This window comes from Vipera ursinii (genome assembly GCF_947247035.1).
Source record: "Vipera ursinii genome assembly, chromosome: 1".
NCBI classification, from domain to species: Eukaryota; Metazoa; Chordata; class Lepidosauria; order Squamata; family Viperidae; genus Vipera; species Vipera ursinii.
This window is the reverse complement of record NC_139512.1, coordinates 296,075,272-296,097,969: the sequence shown is the minus strand read 5'-3', so window position 1 is coordinate 296,097,969 and position 22,698 is coordinate 296,075,272. Positions and strand designations below refer to the sequence as shown.

At 39.6% G+C, this 22,698-nt stretch overlaps 1 protein-coding gene across 2 annotated transcripts; it reads right to left on the bottom strand.

Moving 5' to 3' along the window:
• Positions 1 to 5,008: 5,008 nt before the first annotated feature.
• Positions 5,009 to 21,788, bottom strand: RNF8 (ring finger protein 8). 2 transcript variants are annotated; one of them, XM_083349343.1, is made up of 8 exons: positions 21,652 to 21,788; positions 18,586 to 18,714; positions 15,579 to 16,313; positions 13,911 to 13,973; positions 12,123 to 12,212; positions 11,706 to 11,813; positions 8,972 to 9,176; positions 5,009 to 6,859 (listed from the first exon to the last, which is right to left on the bottom strand). In XM_083349343.1, the coding sequence occupies exons 1-8, from the start codon at positions 21,772 to 21,774 to the stop codon at positions 6,651 to 6,653; spliced, it is 1,662 nt and encodes a 553-aa protein (XP_083205469.1). In that variant the 5' UTR covers positions 21,775 to 21,788; the 3' UTR covers positions 5,009 to 6,650. The 2 variants fall into 2 exon arrangements, with proteins under 2 accessions (XP_083205469.1, XP_083205470.1); XM_083349344.1 differs by having other exon boundaries at positions 6,675 to 6,859; positions 8,965 to 9,176.
• Positions 21,789 to 22,698: the final 910 nt, after the last annotated feature.

The window sequence follows — 22,698 nt, the reverse complement described above, 5'->3', positions numbered from 1 at the left end:
GTGTGCGAGCGGAACTAAGAGCTTAAAGCTTTATTTCGCAAGGTACCGGTATACTGTCAATTTTTGCAGCCTACGAATGAGGCAAGTTAGGGCATCTTCTCTGTTTTCCAACAGCTACTAATGCTTTCCCCGTGAGTGAGGCATTAATTTTAAACCTGGGGATTTAGATGTAACTATACAGTGAGGGGGAAAAAATCATTTGATTCCCCTACTGATTTTGTACTTTGCCCACTGACAAAGAAATTATTCAGCCTATACTTTTAATTGTATGTTTACTTTAACAGTGAGAGACAGAATAACAACAAAAAAACAGAAAAACGCATTTCAAAAATGTTATAAATTGATTTGCATTTTAATGAATGAAATAAGCATTTGATCCTCCAACAATTAGCAAGATTTCTGGCTCTCAGGTGTCTTTTATACAGGTAATGAGCCGAGATTAGGTGCACTCTCTTAAAGGGAGTGCTCCTAATCTCAGCTTGTTATCTGTATAAAAGACAACTGTCCACAGAAGCAATCAATCAATCAATCAGATTCCAAACTTTTCTCCATGGTCAAGACCAAAGAGCTGTCCAAGGATGTCAGGAACAAGATTGTAGACCTAAACAAGGCTGGAATGGGCTACAAGGCTATCACCAAGCAGCTTGATGAGAAGGTGACAACAGTTGGTGCGATTATTCGCAAATGGAAGAAACACAAAATAACTGTCAATCTCCCTTAGTCTGGGGCTCCATGCAAGATCTCACCTCGTGGAGTTTCAGTGATCATGAGAACTGTGAGGAATCAGCCCAGAACTACACGGGAGGATCTTGTCAATGATCTCAAGGCAGCTGGGACCATAGTCACCAAGAAAACAATTGGTAACACACTAAGCCATGAAAGACTGAAATTCTGTAGTGCCCGCAAGGTCCCCCCACTCAAGAAAGCACATCTATAGGCCCGTCTGAAGTTTGCTATGAACATCTGAATTATTCAGAGGAGAACTTGGTGAAAGTGTTGTGGTCAGATGAGACCAAAATTGAGCTCTTTGGCATCAACTCAATATGCTGTTTGAAGGAGGAAGAATGCTGCTATGATGACCCCCTCCCAAGAACGCTATCCCCACCTTCAAACATGGAGGTGGAAACATTATGGTTTGGGGGTGTTTTCCTGCTAAGGGGACAGGACTTCACTGCATCATGACAGATAGGACCGTGTATCATCAAATCTTGGGTGAGAATCTCCTTCCCTTCTATCCTGGATAGGTATTCCAGTATGGCAATGACCCAAAACACACAGCTAAGGCAACAAAGGAGTGGTTCAAGAAGCAGCACATTAAGGTCCTGGAGTGGCCTAGCCAGTCTCCAGACCTTCATCTCATAGAAAATCTGTGGAGAGAGCTGAAGGTTCAAGCTGCCAAACATCAGCCTCAAAACCTTATTGACTTGGAGAGGATCTGCAAAGAGGAGTGGGACAAGTCCCTCCTGAGATGTGTGCAAACCTGGTGGCCATCTACAAAAAATGTCTGACCTTTGATTGCCAACAATCACAATAAGGTGGCTTGTGTACACCCACCTTGAGAGCAATCCCGCTGCTGCGCCTCCACTTTCAACTCGGAGCCGAGGATCCACGGATGGCCTCTTAAGTGGGGAGGACGAGCTTTGCTGCTGCTGCTGGGCTACGTCTGGGCTACACCCTGCCACTGCCTCCCAAACCACCTTTGCCACTGGGGAAAGCAGCGGTGGGGCACTCCATGCGGTAGGGGAAGCAGCAGTGGCAGTGGAGCGCTCCATTGGGTGGGGGGAAGCAGTGGTGGGAGGGTGTTCCATGTGGGGGGGAAAGCAGCAGCAGCAGCAATGGAGCACTCCATTGGGGGATGGGGGGAAGCAGTGGCGGCGGGGCGCTCCATGCGGGGGGGAAGCAGAAGGGTTTTGTGGCTCCTGGTGTTTTTGGTGGGAAACAGTTCCAAATGGCTCTTTGAGTGTTTAAGGTTCCCGACCCCTTTTCTAGGCCATCAACCCCTTTTATTTATATTGCCAAAATTTAGCAATCATTTCTTGAGTTGCCAAAAATCAGTGAAAGATTCCTGTCATTTAAAAATGTATATGAAAAGACATACAGTACTCTCAGAACAATAGCAATGTAATATTCAAAGAATACTTACCTTAGTACCCAATTGTATTTTCATTTTAAAAAAAATCCCTGTGATACAGCCCTGCCTGCTTACATGATCATCCTTGCCCTGCAATCCTTGGCCGAACAAAACACTAAAACACCTTGGAAATAGTTCTTATATTACTTTGAAAACATTTTACACTTTCAAACATCTGGACATTTTACAGTGTGATTTTTAATTTTTCCTTTGTTGCTTTTCTATTGTATTGATTTTGATTGCAGTACACCTTTTTATGACTATTCCTTCTACTTTTAAAGTGAACTCTAAACTGCTCTGGAATAAGATTTTCTTGACCACAAGAATAAAACAAAATTAATTAAAGTGCTATGAAGCAACTAAAGTTTGCAGAATATAACATAGTTTATATAAGCAAAGATATTAAGGAAAGTTCAATCAGAAATACAAACCATATTAATTTCGAATAGAGGACATGGAGAAAACTAAAAATTAAGGAAAAAAAGTCAATGTTGGATGCATTCTACAAAAAAACTGGATTACTGCACCTATTTAATTTAAATTATCTGGAAGTTGAATTACCTGGGTAATCTCAAAAAACTAAGCTGGATTTATCATTTGGATCTGAATGGGAAACCTCAAGAAATATGAGGACTATAGGCCAGCCTGAAAAGTCAGAAAAATAACATGGAAGGCAGTTCAAACATTTTGTCAAGTAAACTATATATACATGTCTGTCACAAGGAATCAGTCCTAGCTCAAAGGACTTGCTAAAAAAAAACTTAAGGAAGAGTAGCTGGATTAAGTAATTCTCCTTCCCTGGATAACTTGCTGTGTAGATGCAAAGTTTAACTATTTCCTCCATTTTTCAGTGTTTAAAGATACAATTTATGATTTTATTGTCTTATTAGTGTTCACATAAATCTAGCAGAGCCAGAATTCAGTGAAGTTGTCACATGGGTTTTCATCTGTCTTTTCCCATTTCCTTATTATTTGCATTGTACCTTTTTTTTTACATTAAACATGCATGCAGCCATCCCCACTGCTAAGAACTGAATGGAAATGCAATATCAGTAGCAAAATACATCTGGTTGACCATTATGAGGTATTCTAAATTGGAAAAGTCCTTTGTACAGCACATTTTTTCTATCTTCAGTATTTGCATTAAGAAAGGAATTCTTGCCTTACTTTGGGACATAATGGTCAGAGAGAAAAACGTAAGAGAAAAAGTATAGAATACTTAGTGGTAAAGTTGTTCAGAAACAGCAGACCCTATTCTTGGAATATGATGGTAGAAAAAAATAGCCTTCTCAAATTTGATTGATGAACTTTCTTCTAAAAAATTTGTTTGCAGAACACTCTTATGATAGCTGATCAAGAACTAGTACTAAAAACCATTATAAAAATAATTGAACTGAAGAAGCTTCTTGAATGAGAAGCAAAATGTCAAGGAAAAACAAAGTCCAGTTACTTCTTGAAAAAGCACCTCCGAGCAAATACAATATTTTTGCTCATTTAATTAGGTTTTCTATTTTTGCAGAAATATTAAAAATTCAAAAAGCTACACAAACTTTTAAATACTACTTTGTCGACATATTGACATTTTATCTTCAAACAGTACAGGTGATGTACTTGAACGAAAAAAACTATTAAAAATTTGACTGTATATTTATTCCACAAAAACGTTAAAATTTCATTCTGTGGAAAAAGCACACCTTTGGCTCCATTACCTGGTTCTGCCCCCATTTGCAGAAACAACCTCAAATATGTATTTCTTATAACTGCCTAGCCCAGGGGTCAGCAACCTGAAACAGTGAAAGAGCCACTCGGAACCGGTTCCCTCACAAAAGGAAAAACTGGGAGCCGCAAAAAATGTGTATGCATGCGCGTAGATGCGCGCATGCGCAGAACAGGGTTTGACTGAAGAGTGGAGCCAAGGCGAGATATGCACCTACCCTGCATATTTGAATTGATTGGTTGAACTTTTTTAGTCCCACCTTTTTTTTTTTGGACTGCACATGGCAGAGGACTGGGAGCCGCAGGAGACGGCTGAAAGAGCCACATGTGGCTCCGCTCTGAAATCAGCTGAGAGGAATTTTCTTCCCACTCCTCCATGTAGAACTTTTTGAGCTGTGCAAAGTTCGAGGGGTGCACAACTATTGCATGCACAACCATTCCAAACTGCCCCCACAGGACCTCAATGGGATCTAGGTCCAGCTTTTGAGCCCTCTATTTTTCCCCCTCAGCTATTCCTTCACATGTTCATTGTCATGTTGCAAGGTTCACTTTTGACTGAGGTTCAAGCTTCAAACAGATGGTCTCACATTATCCTTAAATGCCCACAGATGGAATGAAGAATTCATAGTGGATTCTATGATAAACTACCCAGACCTTGATGCAGCAAATCACCCAATTTAAACATTTCCACATATCATGGTTTACAGTTGTTTTATCAGGTTCTTCTGGTGATAGATTAGGTTTTCACTAAACGTGTTTTCTGGTACTGTGGCCAAATAATTATCTTTGTCTCTTCTGTCCAGAGCACATTGTTTCAAATCCTGGTCTTTGCCTAGGTGTTCATGAACAAACTTTACTCTTGCCCCAATATTCTTTCTGAACAGCAAAAGTCTCCTCCTGATACACCTTCCATATAGATCTAATTTATGCAGCTTCTAATTGTAGACATGCCCTTTGACATCAGCAGGAGCGACAGCTACTTCTAGATCACACGATGAAATCCTGGGGTTCTCAGAAACTTCTTTCAGCAACTTGTGTTCCGCTCTCGGGCTGAACTTGCTGGGACAACCTGGTCCGGGTAAATTGGCAGTTGTTTGAAATCTTCTCTATTTGTAGATCTTCTGTACAATGAAATGATTAATGCCCAATTTTTTGGGGCAAGCTTTGTAAATCTCCTCCCAGGGTCACAGACAATTATTATCTTCTTTCTGAAGGCCTCAGAAATATCTTTTGATATAAGCATGTGTATACCACACACTTCAGCAACTAAGAGCAAAGCAAACTAAATGCCTTAGGTTTGAATAAGACAGGTTCCTCCCAAACCTTCTCTGACAATATTCTAATCATTTGCAGCAGATCTGGTGCACCTGAAACTAATTTTAGGTATTTGAGGTGATAAATGTAGCATACTTACTTTATTAATATTGTTAAAATTAAGATCAATTATCTATATTGAAATACGTTGAAAAAGACAAACATTTCAATGGGGGTGTACTTAACTTTTTTCACATGACCGTAACTCCACCAGTAAATTCTGGGCTAAGTAGTCTGAATAGGACCTTGTCACATACAAGTTTTGCTGCAGTAATGTATTGATAACTATTAAGGCTTCTTACAATTACTTGTAATGATACTTAACATTTACATTTGCAAAGTCCAGTTATTAAAGTGTTAAATTAATCATTCCTGTCAAAACCAAAATAGGTAAACTGAACTGACTGTACAAAAATTCATAAACAGAGAAATAAAAGATAATTTCTTTTTTATATCTTGCACCTTAATAAATAAACAAACAATGTCTTCAAGTAATATCAAGTAAAACAAAAGGCAGAATCAATTGCTTGATGGTCTGAATGCAAAGCCTGGAACGTGGATGTTGTACACTTATGACCGTAAAATTGTAGAACACTGGTATTGTGTGATCTTCCATTTGTTCAGAAATGCACCTTCTTCACTCTGCTTTTCCAGGTGGTTTTCTTCACTTTAATCTCAAGGAAGTTACTTTCCCCTCCCATAAAGTTTTGGATTAATTTTATTCTATACTGGCAACAGAAATTGAGGAAACAGATTTATATCCTTTTATGAAAAACACATGAACTTTAACTATTACCTTCAACGTGTTTTAAAGTTACAACTGAGGCTAGCATTCTTATTCTGCTTATGAACCATTAGACATATATATCATAGTATACAATTCAGTTGACCAACATTGTTAAAGTTACTGAGAGAAAATTCAAGCTTGTGATATTCAAGCTTGTGCATTCTCACCCACAATTTTTATTCAAGCTATGAAAACCTTTGGAAAAATCTGCTTCGTAACATACAGAAGCATGTATGAAGCACTACTCTTCTAATCAATAAACAGCTATGTTTTGCCAGGTTCACGCATTTGCTCTGGAAGCTATTCCTGCTTTTTTCACTTGAGTGTAGAAAAGAAAGAGCATGAATTTGGAGAAAAATACACTAGCAGTTTGGTTGATTCAAACAGGAGTCTTTCATTACGTGTTCCTTTATGCTGTGAAGCATCTTTCAAATAGGTTTGCATAGCCCTAGTTTTCATAGCAAGAACAGACATGGTTTAATCTCCATGAGTCCAGTGTGACAAATGAGTCATACAACTGAAAATTTGGACTTTTGGAAGTAAAGATACCCATGTATGCAATGAAGAAAAGAACAGGATCCTGCAAAGCTCCTTTAATCCACAATTTAAAATTCCACATCTTCTTTGTTCCAAATACCCTTTTTCCTCACAGAAACTATCCTGAGGAGATTTCAAAAAGCTGCACGCGTGCAGAGCAGACTTTCATATCACATGGGGACTATCGGAGTCATCCTCGTAATCATCGCTTTCAGAGCTGCTTGTGAAAATGCTACTGAGGGAATGCATAGATGGAAAGCTGCTGCTCTCACTATCTAATGTTGAGGTAAGACTGCTGCTCTCGCTGTCTGAAGAAGAGGCAAGACTACTGCTTTCACTGTCTGATGGTGGGCTTGGTGGAACAACCTGCTTTCCTGCAATTAAACAGACAAAAATACGGCAATTAGTTTATACAGTGTTTGTATGACTTAAAGGTAAAGGTAAAGGTTCCCCCGCACATGCGTGCTAGTCGTTTCCGACTCTGTGGGCCGGTGCTCATCTCCGTTTCAAAGCCGAAGAGCCAGCGCTTGTCCGAGGACCTCTCCGTGGTCATGTGGCCGGCATGACTAGACGCCAAAGGCGCACGGAACGCTGTTACCTTCCCACCGTAGTGGTCCCTATTTTTCTACTTGCATTTTTACGTGCTTTCGAACTGCTAGGTTGGCAGAAGCTGGGACGAGTAACAGGCGCTCACTCTGCTACGTGGCACTCGGGATTTGACCCGCCAAACTGCCGACCTTCTGATCGACAAGCTCAGCGTCCTAACCCACTGAGTGGGTTGTATGACTTAGGATGGTACAGATACCTTAATATATTAAAGTTATCTAATTTAAATATTTTTCAAATAAATCTCTTGTCACAAGATTACATACAAAAATATCTAGTGAAGGCTTGGACAAGGCTATTTCACCATCAGCTGTCTTAATGTTGTGGAGATACCAACTGGATAACTTTCATAGTCACAGGCCAATGGTTCTCAGCCTTTTCTTCACCAAGGATCCCCTTTAAATACCTTTTGTGGCCATGGACTATTGTCATGGACCCCCAAGACTTAAGATTTAAATCGTAACATTTCTTCAAGCCTTCACAGACCCCTTGTGACGACATGGCAGCCCCACAGAGGTCGGCGGACCAGAGGTTGAGAACCATTGGTCGTAGGCAGTTAAATGTGGAGGAGGAGGTGGGCCCTACCATGATTTCAAGTCAGATATAAACATACAGAGTAGAAGTCTATTAATCTCATGAATAAACATATTCAGATATGCACAGGTTTCATGTTTCTATGCAGATACATATGGTTTTACTCTAATATTTTATTACCTACAGTTGATAACATTTTATAACCTAATGAATCTATCAGAATTTATAGTTCCACTGCATTTGTGCTAGTTTTGCTGCCCTAAACTAGTAATGTTTGATCAAGAATTTTTTGAAGTTTTTCTTTTAACTGCACAAGGACAAAGTTTGAAAACTCTGCTGCTAATATAAGGCAAGAAAATTAGAACCATTTTTCTTTCATAAAAGTCAACTATTGTCAAATCTCGGGGCTTTTTTCAAGCAATATAATATTTATTCTTGCACCTACATCAGGAACCATCTTCAGTAACCTCACAGACAGTGAATGATCTTCAGACACTAGGTTGGGGTTCACTGCCCTACACCGATGTGTTTAATTTATTCTGAACACAAAATCTGCAAATTACTATGCTACCTTAAGAACTGATTCATAATACTCCAACAGTAATTATTGTTACTGACTTCTTAGTACATTTTAGAACGATTTTCCCACAAGTGTAAGAAAAAGTCTCATTTATATATGTATCCTATTTAATGGCACAACTATTCCAAGGAGAATATTAAGAAGAGGAGAGAGATCAGTTATTACAAAAAGGTGCCTACCCATTATCTCATCACTATATATCAGAAAAGTGGAGCAATATAAAATGATCACTAAATTTTAGCTGCAAACTACATTCCAGAACAGACACACCATTTCTTTACTTGCAAAGTGATACTTTAATCAGCTGATCCTGAGGACCTGGTTTACTTTGAAACCCAAGCTTATTTGGAGCCCAAGCAAAGCAGAACTGTATCTGGTCAGTCCTTGCAATGGAAGACCATATCTTCTATATCCATAATGGAAGAAAGTGAGATACAAACTACATACATACATGCTAGTATTAAACAATATGGATTAAATAGGGGGTTAACCTATTTCATACTTTTCTTAAACATCCTGGTAAGCTAGGCAACTTTACAATTTGTAAAATATGCGGCAAATTTGTTGTATTGTTCTCTTTTCAAATTTGAGCTCAATTCAATCCTAAAACTATAGCAGAGTTGCAGATAGAGATTTAATCATGAATAAAATAATTAAGTTAAAGAAGTATGTTCAGCTTGTTATTGATACATTTCTAAATTACTTCCTAAAATAAGCAGCTGACAAAAAAGATGCAATTGCTAGGAATGGAAGACCCACCTCTCACCTTTTCTCTCTTGAATAAGGGACAGGCGACGGCACTTTGTCTCATCGTCCAAGTTTTCCACCATCCTGTCAATACAGTTGTCCAGAACTAGTGACCGAGTCTTGGATAATATTGTCCCTCTACATATTGGACACTCCACCTTACGTTTCATCCATTCATCAATGCAATATGAGCAGAAGCTATGTGCACAATTTAGAGTGACAGCCTATAAAAACAAGAATGAAAGCAAAGTGCCACTTTATGGAAAGTCGTCTTTTGCTCATCACAGTTTATCCTAGGGAAGAATTAACTGTATAAAAGAAAACTCTTAAATATGAACCCAGCACTTTCCAGGGTTATTCTGCATATTTCCACTGTCCAGTATAACAGATTTTGTTAATATTTCTTACGTAGTACTATCTACATTTATATTAGATTAATATTTTGTATCATTCACAGACATTTGGGTAAAAAAACAAGACTTCAAATAAAAAAATATAAAAACACTACTATATAGTATTAAACCAATTCTGGTTTAGTTAATTTACATCCCAGGAGAGTCTAGAAGTGGTGGGGTCCTGGATCAGGCACAACAGGCTTTGCCTCAATCCAAGCAAGACTAAGTAGGACTATGTTTTTGGACCTTATGGTTCCAGGGATCTTCCATCTTTGAGTTTGGATGGGTGGCATTGGCCAGACAGATCCACTGGCCAATCTAGAGTCCTCCTGCACTCATGGCTCCTGCTTAAAGAACAGATGGCAGCCGTGGCTAGCAAGACATTTGCACTTAGGGTTGCGTGTTAGTTGTTCCTGTTCCTGGACTAGGGGACCCTATTCACAGCCACTCATGCTCTTTGCAAACTCCAGATCAGACTGTCGCAATTCCCTTTACAAGGAGCTGCTCTTGAAGAGCATTTGGATGCTTCAACTTCAACTTCAATTAGGGCAAAATGCAGCAACGTGGGCAGTTCCAGTCATTCGGCCCATGTAATACCACTGCTCCACAAGCTGCACTGGCTTCTGGTGTGCTTCCAGGCGCAACTGAAGATGCTGATTGTCACCTTTGAAGCCCCTCATGGCTTCTGTTACCTGTGGAACCATCTCTCCCTAATTGTTTCTACCTGTCCTCCCAGAGCTGGCAGGAAGGGCATACTATTAACTGGCTGGGCCCCTGAAGGAGAGCCTTCTCTGCTGTGACATGTGCCCTTTGGAGCATCCTCCTCTTTGAGATTAGATTAGCCAAATCCTTGTAGAACTTTTAAACTTGGCTTTCTGCCCAGGCCTGGGACTCTTAGAGTGGGTGAAAGCCCATCTCCTGGTTATGTGATGATAGGTTAGATTATGCCTTGCTGCTATGTGTTTTTGTTTTTATTTGTTTTCACACTGCATTTTTTTTAGTTGTTTAAGCTGCTTCGAGTCATATAAAAGTGAGATGGGTGGCTATATAAGTTGAATAAATAAATAGCCATTCCCCTCACAAACATGACTCTGGATGATTAACAGATTGAAACAATATCTAACCAACAAGGTAAAACCAATAATCAAAAATAAAAGAAACATAACATGGCATCCAAGAAGGCCAATAACCAACCCACCTGGGCTCAGCTAATCTTCTGTCTCCATGCCTGGGAAACAGACAGGTCTCAAAGGGGCAACAGCCTCCGTTTGAAGACCTCCAATAAAGCAGAACTCACCACTTAGTTTGGAACCACTTCCAAAGGCTCATCGGATATTACCTCCTAATGTCTAGCTTTAATTTACTTCCTTGGATTGAATGCCGCTTGAGGTGGGCCTGGGCTCGAGACCAGTCCTTGGCAGAAGTCATTGGACAGCTCTCATCACTGATATGCTTTTTGTGTGAGGCACCTCACACAGGTTAAGTCTGAAGTGTTGCTATTCTCTCATCCTTCAGACCCCAAAATTATATACTGTATTAATATGTTAAGTTCTAAGTCATAAAATGTCAGCATCGGAAAGAACCTTAGAAATCATTTAGTCCACCATGTTGCCTAGTACACGAACTAGTACATGTCGCTGACAGATAACCATTCAGGCTGAGTCCCAACCTTTCCAGTAAGGTTTACCACCACCCAAGGAAACTCTTTTTGATGTTCAACCAAAATTTACTCTTTTTTTAAAACTGAAATCCACTTGTCCTGTTTTCTGGAACAATTCTGCCTCGACAGACAGCTATTATGTCCCACACATTCTTCTCTTTATAAACCAGAACTTGGGGGGGGGGGGGGCGGGGGAGAATCCAAAATAATTAATACTGAGGAGAAAACGGGTATCTCAGCCAAGTCATTAAAAGCTCAAAAGAACTCTTCTAGAAGGATTATACAGGTAAGTATGATTACAAGAGGGGGTAGCACTGGGGACATGGAGATTCAACAATTTGTATGCCACCACCTGAAAACACACCCTCACAAATATCCATGTGTCTAATCTGGAAAAATGGGGCTAAGCAAAAGGAGGCATGTCAGAAAAACCTTTATCTATTTCTGATATTCTCATTTTTGCCTAAACTGATTTTTTCACTGACTGTTGCTAAATAGATTTGATATGCTCCAGTAGTTCTGTTCTACATTTTTAAAAAACTTTTTCTGTGAGATCTTTTGTATCTTATTTAAGCTTTCCTCACGGGGAAGCTTTAAGCTTTAATCTCCTCTCATATTTTCATGAAAATATGAAGAACAAACTGGTACTTTGCTCCGAAATTTTCTCCTTTACACAAAAGAATAATATTTATTTTTACCTCAATAAAGTGTTCAGAGCAAATTGTACACTGCAGCTCATTCTCCAATACATCGTTCATATGGCTCAGTGCCTCCTCTTTTTGTGCTCTTGCTTTCTCCTTCTCTTCCTATAGCCAAGACAGAACACAAAGACACTAGGAATGCAATCGCTGAAGCTAGGAAATGGAAAGCATGCTTCATAAGATGAAGTACCCTTTATTCAAAATATAAATTTTGCCTACATGATTAAATAGTTAAAATACTTTTTTCAGTCCACTACCATATTTAAACATAAGAAGGAGAAATGAAGGCAGTTCACACTATCAGTGGAAAGCAAGACAGGAGCTTCCTTAAGAAACCATATAGACATTTAAAAGAGGATTTGTAGAATGTCTGCACTATCCATTTTTCCATATGTTCATGGGGTCTGTTCATACCTTGGTTTCTTTCAATTCCCTATCCTTGGCTTTAATTATTTCTTCAAAATCTTTCTTATTACGGTTCAGTTCTTCCATCAGAGCCTGATGCTAAAAATTAGAAGCAAACAAAAACAGTATCAGCAGTATGCTGATTCAAATTAAAAACAGTATGCTGCATTCAAATTAATATCTCTGAAATTGATTGCCATGGAAATGCAGTTCTTCTGAATGTGCTCCATAAAATGTGCAAATAATCACCAATACAAGATTATCAAACTATCAAACACTAAAAAAGTAGAAGCCTATGGCAACAAAGAGCTATTAACTTTAAAAATACACACACACAGAGAAAAAGATGAAAACGGTATTGCGGTGTTGTGCTGCAATCTCCATTCCTTTTGTATATGCATGTAATGTCAGAAGACACACACAAAAGGCTAGGTCCTACATCACAGCATTGTTTTCACCATTCTGCCCTCTTTGCCCCCAACCCTGCAGATGCTGCTGTATGGGTATCTATAATGCAGATACACATATACATTAAAGAAATAGACTGTATACGTTCGGTACTTAAGTAAATTGCCTTCAGTACTGTCTCCTCCTGTTGCTGCCTCATTAGGTTGGACTAAGCCCCTCCACCCTCACAAATCCCTTCTGAAACCAATCACCCTAAAGGAAAAAAGGAAGAAGCAGAAAGCAAAGCAAGCGACCATCATTAGCACCATTACTTCTTCTTTAAATATGTTTTTCTTTATTTAAAAAGTTTTTATTTTAATAACTTGGTACTGTTCTGGCATTAAAAGTACTGGGACATGGTGGCTGAAGGATAGTATAAAATGTTGTTGAAAGATTAACCAATAAAATTTAAATTGCGAGCAAGAACAATTTCCTGAAAATGAACTGGAATATTCTAAGTGGCCATATTATATACATTTTGGTAATGTAGTTAGCCATGTCATTGCAATACTTTTGGGCAATTATTTTCCTCATAACGGTGAATGTCTTATTAGTAGTTGGCTACCTTTATCTCATAGAAGCCCACACTATAATGACTTGCATTACACCAAGATACAAAACTAATGTCCTAGCAATTTATCAGTGGTCACACCTCGGTTATCTCTGAATTATATAAACTTCGGGGGAAATATAAACTTGATAGGAAACCCATCAGGACGCAATACAGAGATGAGAAACAAACAAATATAAAATAAAACCAAACAGAATGAATGATGGAAAAGTATCAAGCAGGCTGTCAAACAATGGAAAATTGACAGCTTGTAGTATTAAAATTGTCAACACAGAATTATAGATGTCAGGAACTACTAGCTTCTTTAGTAGAGGAAGATAATTGGTCTGGAGATCAGGAAGATGTAGCAGTTACAACTACAGAGTAATTAAACAACCTGCAGTCCCTCACTAGAGAAACTCTTAAGTGACTGAAGCTTCACAACTGAATTTGTGGCAAACCAAAGGTTTTAAACTCTGTTCTCAATTTTTGACCAACAAGGTAAAGCCAATAATTATGTGGTGGAGATAGATGAATATTTTTATGAAAATAAGGCAAAAAATTCTTTTAAAAAAGATACAAATAGCATAGGAATGGCAAATCCAGTTAGATTGGCCCAGGAAAAAGATGGAATTGGCCACAAAGAAAGTAAAATCCTGAGTGAACATAGAGGTGATAAACAGAAAATAAAACAGAGCAGAATAAAACTAATTCCATGGAGAAATGAAGAGACTTCTATGAACCTAATAACTAAGCTTTCTGATTTAAGTGATAAAAACATAAAAATCTCTTAAAATTACCTGTAGTATAACCTGAGCTAGTTGGTCTTTCAGTCTTTCTTCTCCGTGTTCTTTGTTTGCTCTCTAAATAATAACAGGACATGAGTCACGAGCAGAAGAAAAAAAATTAATGTCAATTTGCTGGATATCATGTACAAAGGTTTTTCTTCACACATTTAGAAAATGCAACAGAAGAAAATTACTGGTTGTGAAAACTGAAATTTTAAAATAAAAATAAATCCTGAAAAATTATCTTTATTTTTGTCAAAGGTATATCCTGCTAAACACTATACTGTACTTTTAACATGAATTCGTCTACTGCTGAATGTTCAAAATGCTTTTTTTTTCTCTACTAGGGCTGTCTCTCTCTCTCTTTTCCACCCACCGAACAACAAATTTAAAGAAACAGATAAGGCTGTGAAACATCAATGGTTTTTATCATACTAGAAGAAGAAAAATACCTTCAGCTAAAAACACTTGAACCTAGTAGCTGCTATTGATTTTTTTTCTATATTAATATATGTTACCTTTTCCAAGAGTATTTTTAAAGTATTGTTTATTGAAAACTTGCAAGTTAAAATATCTTACAAAATATCTTCCCCAAGAAATAACAGGTATAATTACTCTGGAGAACTAGAGCCAGTAATCAGAATATAATATTCCATAAATATTTTAGATATTTTCCATTAAATGAAATTACTCTTTTATCTTAAAGGTTCTTTATAATTGAAAACTATATTTTAAACATTCGTTATGCTGTTTTATTCTTGAAAAACACCCCAGGGAACTACATCATTTCCCATACTGGCACACATTAGTCCCTCAAATTCCAATTTCTAAAAATAAACATATGAGGAATTCCCTAGAATCATCAAGACTGAAATTTGCAAAACCTATGGAGAGAGGAAACCTTTTCAGATTTTCAGGTTCTGTGGAGAAAGGAGAGGATGACTGAAATTGTATGACAGTGACTAAAAATCTGAAAAGATTTGCCAATATTAAAAAGGCAGACCTTTCCCTTCTCCCTCTGGTCATTCATGTTAGGGATGATCACTTTTTAGGAAGCCAAAGGATGTATTTACTCTTTCTTTGAATGAAGGGCTAGTAAGGTAAAGGTAAATGTTCCCCCACACATGCGTGCTAGTCATTTCCAACTCTAGGGTCCGGTGCTCATCTCCATTTCAAAGCCAAAGAGCCAGCGCTTGTCTGAGGACGTCTCCGTGGTCATATGGCCGGCATGACTAGACGCCAAAGGCGCACGGAACGCTGTTACCTTCCCACCGGAGTGGTCCCTATTTTTCTACTTGCATTTTTACGTGCTTTCGAACTGCTAAGTTGGCAGAAGCTGGGACGAGTAACAGGCACTCACTCTGTTATGCGGCACTCGGGATTTGACCCGCCAAACTGCCGACCTTCTGATCGACAAGCTCAGCGTCCTAACCCACTGAACATAAAATAGGCTTAAAAAGTTAAAAAGTATATAAGATGTAACTAATTTTTAAAAAAACATTACCTTTTTCAGGTCCACAAATCTTACTTTATTAAAATTAATACTGTACACCCCCCCCCAAATATTGGCATTTTCCAAGTTATACAAGTACATTGCAGTGCCCCCCCTTAGTTTAGGTCCATCCTAAAACTTTTGACTATTTTAAAAGATAAACAAAAGCTTATCGTGGTTATACCTACCTGTAGTTCCTCACAGAAAGTTTTCTCTAACTGTTCTACTTGGTGCTGCTGCTGCTGCTGCTCGGTACATAACTGTTCTTGCAGTTGTTGTAGCTCCCGCTCCAACACCTGAATCTCTTCTAGAGCAAGTTTGGGGTTTTCTTTTACAGTCAAGACGGCTGTCTGCTTCTCCTGCACTTTGGCTTTGAGCTTGGTCATGTCTTCCAGAGATTTTATGACTTGTTCCAAATTGTTCCAAGACTCTGCCAGACTTGGGTTTTTTTGTTCCTTAGAAATGAGAAACGCTTGATCGGGTTGAACTGAGTTGCAATGGTTTTTCTTCTTCTCCTTCTTGCTTGGTTTTGATGAGAACAGCACTAGGGTTTCCATGTTTTCCAACGGTGCTTTAGACAGGTCAGTACCGCCTTCCTGAGGTTTCCCCAAAGCGTCATTATCAGAGGATACTCGGTCTCTCTTGGATCTAGAATGGGAAGGCCCTTCGGCTCCAGAGGTCTCCGATTCCTCCAAGCTAATTTTACGTTTAGTTCTGTCCTTTACTTTCTCTGTCATCTGCTCATTTTTCAGTGCTAAAAATGGGCTAATCATCTTCCTTTCTTCCTTTATTACTGTATACTCGTATTCAGCAGTTTCTTTGTGTTTTAAAGGCACACCCAATTGGATGAAGTCCCCCTCTTGTAAAATATAGGCCCTTGAAGGTTCAACACGTTCACAGTTCAGCCAGACACCATTTAGACTCTGTAGAAATTTTTTAAAAAACATATATTTTTTTTAAAAAAAAGAGCTATGGAGAATTTATGGGGAAAAATACAGAAAAAAAAATTAGAAGAAAAAAAATAATGATCCAAACTAAAAGTGATCCCAGTGGATAAGCAGATTTAAGATGGCTATTAAGGGATTTATTTATTTTTATTTTTATTTATTTAATAAAGTTATCTATTTAGCCTGGCCTCTAATTAGCTAATAACCAGATAGAAATCTTATATAATACTGTTTACCAAACTCCTGCATGGGTCTATGACAATTTGCCACAGCTAACTCACCACGGCCAACTTGGTGAATTGGCAGCACCGAGTTGGCCATGGCGAGTTGTCCCATTCCCTACTTTACACCTTTGCTAGAAGCAAAAGTACCTAAACAGAAATCTGCTACCATGATTAAAATTTCAAAAAAAATCTAGCATCCAATTCTGATTGTGTAACGTGAGATTTTCTAAGAGCTATTGCTTTTGATTTCTTGGGAATCTTAACTACTTGGTCAAGCAAATCATGCTGGAACACTCCCACTCCAATGAGTGCGGCTTCAGAAGAATGCAGTGTTATGTAGGCATCTTCACTGCAAGACAAAATACAGTTAATTTACAAATTTGATTCTTTACTTAGGTGCTGCAAATATGTAGAAGTGACCTGTCTACCGTAACATCACACTTACAGAGATTGCTTTGAAAATACAGTATTGGAGAGGTATGGGCGGAGGTGCACGCGCAAACCTCCAAACGGGCCGCGGCAGCTTTCCCAACAAGCGGCGCCGCTGCCCGTTCCGAGAGGTGCGCGCACACCTCTCCGAACGAGCGGAGGTGCACGCGTACCTCTCCGAACGAGCGAAGGTGCGCGCGCACCTCTCCGAACGAGCCTGAGGTGCGCGCGCACCTCCACGCGAACGGGCAGCGGCGCCGCTCTTTGGGAAAGCTGCCGCGGCATGTTTACAGGCTGTCGAAGGCGGCAGCTCTGCAAACGGGCCGCGGCAGCTCTTCCAACAAGCGGCGCCGCTGCCCGTTCCGAGAGGTGCGCGCGCACCTCTCGGAACGGGCAGTGGTGCCGCTTGTTGGGAAAGCTGCCGCGGCCCGTTTGCAGAGCTGCCGCCTTCCTCCGAAAGCGGTAGCTCTGCAAACGGGCTGTCGCCGTCGCGCAACCGGTTCCATCATACATTTAAAGAATGGCAACTGCGCATCCGTGCATGCGCAAGAAAAAACATTTTGCGCATGCGCAAAACATTTTTTGCACATGCGCGTGCATGGACGCACGCACACGGCTCCCACTTTTTTGTGTGTGTGATGGAACCGGTTCCCAGTGGCTCTTTTCCTTTTTCAGGTTGCCGACCCCTGCCTTAGACACTCCCTAAAAGCAAGATAAATGCCAACCAAAAGGAAAGAAAAGTAATCAGTAGAAAATATGCTATGATGATGATCCTGGACAAGCAAATGGCTGGCAGAGCACTTAGCCATTTGTGATATCTGGGGCAAGGCAGAGTCTGAACTGGAAAACAGAGCTATCGCCTTCTACAGGAACCAACATCTCATCTTTCTATCTCTGCTTTTAGTAGGGGGGGGGGAGAAGAGGAAGGTATCCATACCAAAATGTCCAAGCTCTGAGATGGGAAAAACTACTGAGTTATTGAGATTTATTTAAAGGATTATACTCAATAATACATGACATAGGGTAAGAATTATCTCTTGTGCATTGGACCTTCCCATTTCCCCTGCATTGTTCCCTAAAATCTTTAAAACAACGGGGTCTCCTGAACAACATGAAACTAATCATGTGTCAGCTGGGGGATATGATCCAACCAAGCAAAGAAATTAAGTGATAAGGGGCCTTCCATTTTCATCAACCTTTAACTATTGTCCATTAAATATCTTCATCAATTCTTCAGGTAAGAAGTGAGCTATGAATAGCCCTTCAGAGGTTAACAGACTGGAGTAGCCACAAACCTTTATCATTGACCGTACTAGCTAAAGTTGATTAAATTTGAAATGCCCTTATCATCTTGCAAATCCCCAATCCAGATGATAAATTTAAAGTATACTGTAAAACATAATACTCTTGCATTCTGGATGACATTTTCACAAACAAAGATCCTGAATCTGTTTTATTTATTATAGCAGGCGAGTTTCCAAAAACTGCCTACAAAATAAATATATATTTCTATCATTAAAACTTATGGCTTTCCAAGTCATTTTTTTCAAACTGGTTTTCACATTTGCCTCTTTCACTTCTTCTGATTAATTTACCTTGTTATCCATCACGGTCCACTGGCCACTGGCATTTTGCTTGAAAACACAATGGTTCCGAGAGATCATCAGTGGACAGGATTTTGATGTCAGCTGGTAAGTGACACCACCTCCTCGACCTACAGTTACCTAAACAAAGAAATAGACAAAGTGTGTTTTAAATTGTAATCTAATGAATTATTATAAGCCAGAAGTGGAAAGCAGCATATGGGATATTTTCACTTCATTTACAGGGGACATGGCAAGTAATACAATTATACCACCAAAGTGAGCAGAATCATTTTTTTCAGTCCTTTTGCTGAGCAATATTTAAGTGTAATATATATATATATATATATATATATATATATATGTTTCAAATGTTAACTCTTTAGATTACCTTGCTAGGCCCCAAACATGGGGCAAATCTTTATTTCCTGTTTTCAGCCTATCTTGAAGGCTATCGAACAGGCAGTAGTCACACCGGACAATTCCTATATTTGTGTAAATTACTAACAAAGAATTAAAGGGAAACTGAAATGCATTTCTGACTCATTCGAATCTCAGAAGGGTATGGCTGGCTGATGACGACTAATGAGTCAGAAATGCATTTCAGTTTCCCTTTAATTCTTTGTTAGTAATTTACACACACACATATATATATATATATATATATATATATATATATATATATATATATATATATATATATATATATGTATTTGCCAAAGCACTTTTTTAAAAATCACACATTTACAAATTATTTTTAGTTTAATTATAATAATAGTTTAGAAGAACTTAAAAAGGTAATTATATACATAAAAACAAAATCTTTATTTAGCTAAATGGAATGCCAAAAGAGGTATTCTTTGTATATTTCTTTTCTGCTGTGGCTCCTGCCCTTTGGAATATCTTACCCTCCTGAGGTGAGATTGGCTCCCACCCTCCTAACTTTTCATCAGAGCCTTAAACCCTGGTTTGCCAGATGGCCTGGGGTCCCAATGGGGGAGTTTACATTGGAGATGGTTGACTAATTAAAAGGTAATCCAACCTTACCCCTACCCCCTTATATCCAGCTCCCTCCTTTTCCATCTTGTGTTAATGATTGTATTTTGTCTGTTCTTTCATTTTATATTCAATGTTTTTTTTAAAAAAAATAATGTTTATTAAGCTGTAAGCCACCCAGAGTCGTTTGAAACAAATAAATTAAATAAAATAAATAAATAAATAAATAAATACATATATACACGTATAAAATTATTTTTAGTCAAATAAAATAAGCAGGTTTATCCCATTTGAAGCAGTTATTTGCGCTCCTTCATAGCCAGTATACAAAAACTGACTATACTGAGATTTGTGTATGTGGACGCGCACGTGCTTAAGTCTCTCATGAATATGAAAGCCTAACTTCCTGGAGAAGATTCTAATGTTGGGAAAGTTGGAAGGAAAGAGATTATAGTGATCAGCAGTAAAGTGGATGGATTCGGTTCCAGTGATGATGGGGACACCACTAGAAAACCTGAAGGTTCAGATTAGGATCCCATATTCCTATACTTATGCATTAATCTTTCCGTATGCTAAATATGAAACCTTTTGGTATCATTTCAAATTGTGATTTTTGTCCTGGAAGATTCAGGTAGTCCTCAAATTACGGCCACAATTGAGCTTAAAATTTCCATTGCTAAGCAAGACAGTTATTTACGACCTTTTTGCCACCGTTATTAAATGAATCTGGCTGCCCCATTGACTTTGCTTGTCAGAAGGTGCAAAAACTGACCACATGACCCCAGGACACGACAACCATCATAAATAAATTCCAGCTGCCAAGCATCCAAATTTTGATCATGTGACTATGGGGATGTTGCAATGGTCGTTAAGTGTGAAAAACGGTCATAAGTCACTTTTTTAGTGCCATTCTAACTTCGAACAGTCAGTAAATGAATGGTTATAAATTGAGGACTACCTGTATTAGCAAATCCTCCTATCTTAGTATAATAGGCATGCAAGAAACACCCCCATCATCCCATCTTCTAGGTCATTTATAAAGATACAGGGAAGCACAATTTCCCTTCATAGATGAATATTTTTGTGAACCATTTGTGAACACTCTTTAGAGGCAGCTGTCCTACCATCTGTAAATCCATTGGACAGCAGTGCCATCCACCCCACATTTTCTCATCCTGCCCACAAGGATGCAACTTGAGTATAGTAACATATTTTCTTGCAAAAAAATAAAAAATAAAGGGCAAACCTAAAAAAAAGGAAGGCAAATCTGAAAGAAGTTCATGAGGATAAAAAAAATACAATTGCTTATATTTAAAACTTTGCTTTACAAGAGAAAATCCAAGCTCAAAACCAGGAAACCGGTTAAATCAATTTAAAAGGCAGCTCTCCCAAATAAAAGAGAGCTGTCCTTAATAATAAAGAGCATTACGGTCACTGTAACTATGAAAGAAGACCTTCCCAAATGTTTGCTGAAGTCAAGGATGCCGCATCTGTATTGGCGTTTTCAAAAGGTGGCAACTTCCAAGTTGTGAACTTCAACTTCCATGCATGCCGGCTAGGGAAATTTGGGAGCTGAAAGTCCACACATCTTAAAGTTGCCAAGTTTCAAAAACACTTTATTTACAGCATCTCCTCAATGCTCTACTGACCAGGGGTCTTCAAACTTGGCCCTTTTGTGACTGGTGGACTTCAACTCCCAGAATTCCTCAGCCAGCATGACTGGCTGAGGAATTCTGGGAGTTGAAGTCCACCAGTCACAAAAGGGCCAAGTTTGAAGACCCCTGCAGTCTACTCCGAACTAATCACTGTCATAAAAATAGGTTAGTCTGGCACAGGTTCCCCCCCCCCCACCAAGAACCTCTCGCTTAACGCAGCAAGGTGAGTTTTCACGTAGTGATCCTCAATGCAGACCCCTTAATTAAAAAAAAAAAGCTGGCAGGTTCCTTGGGAGCACAGAGCACCCCACGGGTGTAATTCCTAAATAGCCACCAGGGGGCGCCGGGGGCTCTTTCTCCCTCTTTCGCCGTCCCTCCCTCGACCCTCAAGGCCCGGTCGAGAGAGAAGGTCCTCGGCCCCTCTTACCTCGCTCCCGTCCTCCAGCAGCAGCCATCCTTCATTCGTGCCAACTCGCCTGAGGCACCAAACTCGCCCCAGCCATCCTGAGGGACGAGAAATCCGGTCGTCGCCGCCAAAACACTCCGCCATCTTTCATGGCCCGCGCCGCCACTTACAGGCAGAAGCAATCGCTCGATTTGAGCAGAGCGGACATGCTCCTCCTAAGGTCGGGCAAAGAAATCCAACGTCTCGCAGCCTTCAGCCGCCCCCCACAAAGATGGTACCTACCCCCCCTCCCCAAGGCGGCAAAAGTAGCAGGCGGGACTAATCGATACCGGAGACCAGCCGCAGGGCGCTGCTGTTGCGTTTAGCTGATTCGTCAGTTGTATCACAAACCCAATTTTGACTTCTGCAGGGCTGGTTGGGCGCTGCGTTTGACGGGGAAAGGGGCGTTGGTGCCCCAACTGCTGGTTTGGGGGGGTACAGTAACGCTTTGCAAATCATCGCAAACTTTTTTTACTTTCACCTTCTCGAGTGGGTTTAAGAATTGTCGCCTTTTTATTTCCTTTTGTGCTGAAGTTAGCGAGTAGAACAGGGGTCTTCAAACTTGGCCCTTTTATGACTTGTGGACTTCAACTCCCAGAATTCCTCAGCCAGCCATGCTGGCTGAGGAATTCTGGGAGTTGAAGTCCACAAGTCATAAAAGGGCCAAGTTTGAAGACCCCTGGAGTAGAATGTCTGCAAGAAAGCGCTTTGTCCTCCGGGCACCTATGAAAACCAAGACTCCGAGGAATTCAGCTGGGATGAAAGGAAGTTTATTTAGCCCAAATCACCCCCCTTCCAAGGGTACCCAAATTCTTTGAGTGACACGTTTTACAATTTCATTATAAGCTTACCTTCACGTAATAGTTTAACTTAATTTTCACCGATTAAGCACCTATGTTCATTAAATTCAAAAGCACTCAACAAATTGGGGGGGGGGGTGTTGGTTTGGGGGTTTCTTTATTTTAGCTAGCGAAATACCGCAGTTGAATATTTGACATCAGTTAAACATGTTTGTGGGAAGTTAGCCCC